Below are 5,859 nucleotides of genomic sequence, written 5' to 3' on the forward strand. Positions count from 1 at the left end.
TTCGGGCGAAATATTTGCTGTTGAGGAGGTACAGGATATGGCTACCCAGTCGCCATTTGGGGAGAAAGGATCCGTTTCATGTCCTCTAGAACATCGATCATCCCAGCGGGTCCTGCACCGCATTCTTGTGAATTTCTAGTGGAGAGGGTGTCATTTGCGGCCGCTGTTGCTGCTGCTGTTGCTGGGATTGCTGTGACTGGTGCTAGCATCAACCATCTTGGGGATACTGCATCGATGTGTGCTGCTGCATGGAAGGGATAGAACCATTCATGGCACCGGCCATGAATAGCTTCTCGAAAGCGGCGATCCTCTGGTGCATGGCGCCATTTTCATCTAGGAGCCTGTTATTCCTCTTTTCCAAGTCCCGAATGTATTCCGTGGCTTTACTCAAGACCTATTTATCAAGCGTTTAGTAATTTTGATATTCATGCCCTCCTTAATCGTAACGCCACCAAAAAAGTAAACTCTGAGGCTACCTACAGTTGCTTTACTGAGCTTATGGGCTGGTGTAAGACCATGTAATTCTTCACGGTCTTCGATTGTGTCCTCTCCTTTTGCGCTCTTGCACATGATACGCAAACTTGGGACACTGTCTCGCAACGCAGCAAACTTGTCATTGATGTTAGTGCGATAGCGCTTCTCAATCATGTTGTGAGCAGTCTTCTTGACCGACTTATCGCCTTCCTCAAGAAGGTCATCATCGTCGAAGAAGTCAGCCGAAAACTTCCGCTTCCTAGAATGTCTGTGAGAGCCTCCAGAGACCTCAGGCGATGAGCCGACTCCCGTCCTCGCCGACTCAGGGCTGGAGGCGCTCTTGGACGATCCATACAGAAGATGAGGGGGCATTGCGGTGTTTCGCAGCTGTTCCTGCACAGCTGGACCCAACTTGGTCACAGAGTGTAGGCGAGCTTTTGACAATGGGAGGACAGCGACCCGCTTGGTAGCCATTTGACTGGAGAGGTAGGCTGACGTAGGGTCGATGTTGGGCAGACCGAAGCCACCAAAACCGGAAGAATCGGGTAGCTGTTGCTGCTGTTGAGGGTCGAAGGTCGGGGTCGGCCGCGACGGGGACGAGTATTTTGAATGCGCTGAGGGTGGCAGAGCGGTGTTGTTGGCGCTGCTGATGTCGTTCGGGCTGGCTTGCGGCGAGGCATCCAAAGACCAGACGCCAGAATCTAGGGAAGCGCCGGAGGGGTCGCCGTTGGGGAGTATTGGAGGACCTGAGATTGCATCGAGAAGCACGGGGCCACCGACTATGAATCCGAAGCTCGGGTGGTCAACCCCAAGCCCGCTGGTGCCATCCTCGTCGGCCATGTGAGGGGAAGAGGAAGGACACTTTGGAGGGAATGGCGGCTGCAAAGACCGGGTGAAGCTCTCGGGTCGGCTCATGCAGCGACAACTGGCTCGACAGACCGAGCATGGGCAGAATCTGAGACCAGGCGAGAAAGCGTCAGGGTCTAATGAAATGTCACTCAATTGTTGGTAGAGAATCGTGCGGTCGACGAGAGAAGTTTGGAAAGGTTTTAGGCATCAAATTTGTGGCTGGCGGGGAAAGGAGCATTGAACTTTTGCAGGGTACGCTCAAATACTGTGCCTGGTATTAGGTATCTCACAATTTCGTCCAATGGAAAAATAAACAAATTTAGGCATCCATTCCATCTTAGGCATAAAAATAAGCAAGCCTTCAGTATGTCTGCATGACGGGAGATATGGTTGGCGATATGGGCTTGTTCAAGAGTTGCCTGAGCTGAAAGGCGGTTTCAATCCTGAGGTGACGGAGGAGCGGCTCGACAAATCCGCATCTATCTCTCCTGCTTCTACACTGGATCAAATTTCGTCTTCTACTAGAGCTACATCTATCGTTGGAAAGCTGACACAGTAGATTCTTTTTTTGTGGTCGCATGGAAGAGGGTAAACGTAATACCTCCATTCACTGCTTTGACCCCCACTTGCTATGACATTCGGCAGAGATGCGCAGAGTCTGACGGCGACTATGCTATGAGCACCGCGACAAGTGAGTAACGGAGCCAGAATTGTGCTGTTAGGCCTGAAAGCCCAAGGTGGAGAGCTTCGACAGCGCATGCCACACTCGACTAGCTAATGATGGTAGGCATCCTCGAATTACGCTTTTTGAAAAATGAACCTAGAGGCTAGAAGTACCAGTGAAACTCTCAGAGCTTTTTTTACGTGTCAACTTTTTGGCTGCCTCTGCTTCACCTGAGACAACCTAAAAAACAGGCCCTCTGGGTGCATCTTGCTTTCAATTCAAAAGCTTAAAACTTGCGCCGCAGAATCAGGATGATATCTCTGATTTAGGGCATCAGTATTCACTGCCTTCTCTGCAATGACTGGACGAAAATTGTCATCACCATCATCGTCGCCCTTCGTCTCTCATGCCCCTTTACTGAGCTCCCTGGCTGGAATGACGCCTGGGCAAGAAGCGAGCTGCACTTTGACAAGTTTTTTACGCACATGTGCGAAGGCTCTGACTTAATCAGGTCAATATGCGGCTCGGCAATACCTGCGAACTTCCAAGCTATAGCGGTCAAGCATAACGCAGCATATGTAGAAATAAGCTTTAGAAAATATGTAAAGCATATTATTATTAAGCGTATAGCATATTAGCATAGATAAAAGAAATTTATGGGTAATGGACATTCGACTATATAGCTGGTGATCTCTGGAGGAAGATGTAGAATTAATATTATTTCTGCGGGATAGTAAAGGGCCTGTTTTCAACTAAACAATATCTTAAGAATGGCATAGAGAATAAGAGGTATATCCTCTGCTGCCGCCTTAAACGTAGGAGGATGGATGGCACAGGGCTTTATAGCATGCAGCAAGACTACCTAGCAGTCTATGGCGGGGCATGGTCTCAGTTTCGGGCCTTGGCGCTAGGAACCAATAAGCGCAAGGCTCCCACCAGAGCGGCAGCTTTATATTGCACCATCGACCTTTAAACACATTGTAATACTAGCCAAAATTATGTCTGGGTAAGCCGACGACAATAATAAGGAAGATATACAATAGCAGCATCAACGGAAACGCCGGAAGTGAAAATCAACTTAACCATATTCAGCGTGGGATCGAGGAAAGAGCCGTCTTTGGTGGCGGCGAACATGGTCACACTTTATGTTGGCGGAGCGGTTAACAATGTAGGTAATAGTAAATAAGTCACAAGATGGTAAGTAATGCAGAACGTGTTGCAATCTTGACTCTGTGTTAACAACTGGCTATCTACGTCACTTAATAAGCGTTGAGAAATGAACTTATATATCCAGCTGGCTAGACGAGGTCGTCTGTGATCGTGTTGACCAATCACAACTTGAGTCGTGTGTGGTCGTGTCGACTTGACGCGACTTTAATCCCCTTGATTGGCTTATTATAGTTCTACCCCGAAGGCCTATTGGTGTAACTATAAGAGCTGGGCTGCGGTAGTAAAAAGATAATTAGATATTTTTTTTTTTTTTTTTTTTTTTTTTTTTTTTTTTTTTTTCATTATGTTAGATAACTATATAACACAAAAAGGAATAACCCATTTGAGGAGGGAACACCTTATGGGTCGTTTGCTATTAATAGCTCTGCTATAGGGCCTTGAGCGCATTGTGTCTTCACAAACCGAAGCTTGCTTTATTGGTCTGTTTTGGGGGGCTGGCAGGATTCGAACCTACGAACTTTCTCTCTAGGCCGCCTGCGCCTGACCACTGCGCCACACAGCCCTCATATTGCCTCGCCGGCTGCGAAATTATAAAGTTAGATAAGTTTTACTCTTAGTGCCCTTAGATTGCCAAACCATATCTGACCACCGACAGAGGTGCGGGGTAGCAGCCTGGTGAACCGTCTGCGTAGAGTCATCTCAGGCTGGATTATTCTCATACATACTACTACAATCAAGAGCTCACTCACAGCTAACGAAATTCCGAACCTCTAAATTTAAACATGTTACCTCCTGCACTTGTCACCATATACAAACTATATAAACAAGACACAGATTATGTAGCGACATGGCTAGCACAGACAGCTAAGGCACATGGCTATCCTAACGCATTATCAGAGATTGTCGATATGTCGAAGGCTAGGTCAAGGCGTCTGAAAGGAAAGGCTAGGAAAGAGGCGAAAAATAAAGGCACTAACCAGTCTCTGGAAACACAGAAGACGCAAACATACATCTTGGCCGTCAAGGATTTTATTCCACTGGCAGTTTTCATCGCAAGTCAAGCGGATTCCGTGATACAAGTCCCTGATCTTGTTATAAGCATTCTTAATCGGATCATAGAAGCGAGAACTTATCATGGTCAGCAATTGAACGATTATGGAGGTCAAGTTGGTGCCCAAGAAGATGAAAAACATCAACACTTCATCAAAGTTTTAGAAAAGGTGCGAGATACGTTGAAGCCTTGTACACGCTCACCTCCACAAACATCTGCGGCTGCAGAGGCCCCAGGAGAGGAGCCGAATGGAGTAGAGTTAGACTTCGATGCTCTTGCAGTAAGCGGGACTTCTCCAAGTCTTTCAGATGCTCTCGGGATTCAAAGCCGCCAAATTCTGGCAGGTGACGGGGCAGTGTACGAGGCAGAACCACAGGCATCCTTCGAAAACGCTATTGTTGCTTATACAATGATGATGAACGATATACAAGACATTAGATCACGCATCCGATGGATATGGGAAAACTACAAGAAAGGCCTATTCACCCTTTCTGGAGCGGCTGTGGCTACCGATACTGCCATCGACCTTGCACGCAGCGCCACAGAGGAAGTTACCCCACTGTTCAAAGATCATAATGGAATTGGAGGGATGATTCACAGCTTCTTTCACTACCGCTGCCACCTTAAAGGATACGAGGAAAATGAGATATATCTATCGGAAGAGGATAATTTCAACTACGATCTATACGATATAGCCGACGAGGTTTATATGAACGTCTTTAGGATTTTGAATAGTTTTGCTGGAACTCTTGTTCAATCAGATGTCCCCATCTACAATGATGGAACGTTCGGTAACTACGACCCAGCTAGCAACAGGGATCTTAAATCTGGATGGCAGAAATTCACCGAAGATAAAATTCTATTACTGGAATTCTTCACCGAGCTCATCACAGTCGCTCGGCTCATCCCCGACTACCCAGTGAAGGATGGTTTTCTGTGTGGCATGGTTGAACTGAACAAGACAGGGGCGTTGCCTTTCTATCTCATCTTTGCCGCTCAGGTCTTCTTAGATATCCATCATATCCTTCGCGATCAAGCGACTCTCGCTTCTGAGCAGGTACTGCGTCAGGTCGCAAGAATGCACAGCGAGCTTAAAGAACACCTGAATTTCCATACAAATCTTAATATTGGTGGATGGCCCGCATCTAACGATATAATCATTCGGGAGCTGCAGAGAAATATGAAGTGGATTAATGGCGATCCTGTTTATAAAGCGTAAATCAAACTCCTTCAGCAGATTAGACGTCCTATTTCGTTATGCACGAAGCAACATCATATCCTCAGATGCTCACCTGTGCTTTCAGGTCTGATACTCTTTCACTTCCCAGTTCGATTTCACAATGTGGGGATCTCTGTTACAGATGCCTGGGGGTCTACTATCTACACCGCTCACCTATACAACGCACTGCGCAATGAGGAACTTCTACAGAGACGATGGAATGGCATGGACGTGGCCCAGATTCTGTTACGTGAGGAAAGCTTCTACGTAGGAGGCTGGCCACAGAACAAAGAAGGGTACTTACGAGAATTCTGTCTCCGGCTGGGAATGGACGTAGCTTCATTCAAGAAGCCAATTCAAGGCCAACGGAGATCCAATGGCTTTGGATCAGGTGCGGAGGGTCCAAAGATAAAAGATCGCATTCCGGTATCT

General features: G+C 47.1%; 2 protein-coding genes across 2 annotated transcripts; one reads left to right on the forward strand and one right to left on the reverse strand.

Annotated features, from left to right (window-relative positions):
- Nucleotides 1-208: 208 nt before the first annotated feature.
- TGAM01_v211154 (hypothetical protein) lies at nucleotides 209-1,389 on the reverse strand (the record flags this gene model as incomplete). Its single annotated transcript, XM_018811075.1, has 2 exons — nucleotides 209-394; nucleotides 481-1,389. 2 exons carry the CDS (start codon nucleotides 1,387-1,389, stop codon nucleotides 209-211), a joined length of 1,095 nt encoding a protein of 364 aa, XP_018655712.1.
- Nucleotides 1,390-3,939: 2,550 nt separating this feature from the next.
- Nucleotides 3,940-5,427, forward strand: TGAM01_v211155 (hypothetical protein; the record flags this gene model as incomplete). Its single annotated transcript, XM_018809775.1, has 1 exon — nucleotides 3,940-5,427. The coding sequence occupies one exon, from the start codon at nucleotides 3,940-3,942 to the stop codon at nucleotides 5,425-5,427; it is 1,488 nt and encodes a 495-aa protein (XP_018657038.1).
- Nucleotides 5,428-5,859: the final 432 nt, after the last annotated feature.

The sequence above is a fragment of the Trichoderma gamsii genome (genome assembly GCF_001481775.2).
Source record: "Trichoderma gamsii strain T6085 chromosome Unknown Scaffold_122.2, whole genome shotgun sequence".
Lineage (NCBI taxonomy): Eukaryota > Fungi > Ascomycota > Sordariomycetes > Hypocreales > Hypocreaceae > Trichoderma > Trichoderma gamsii.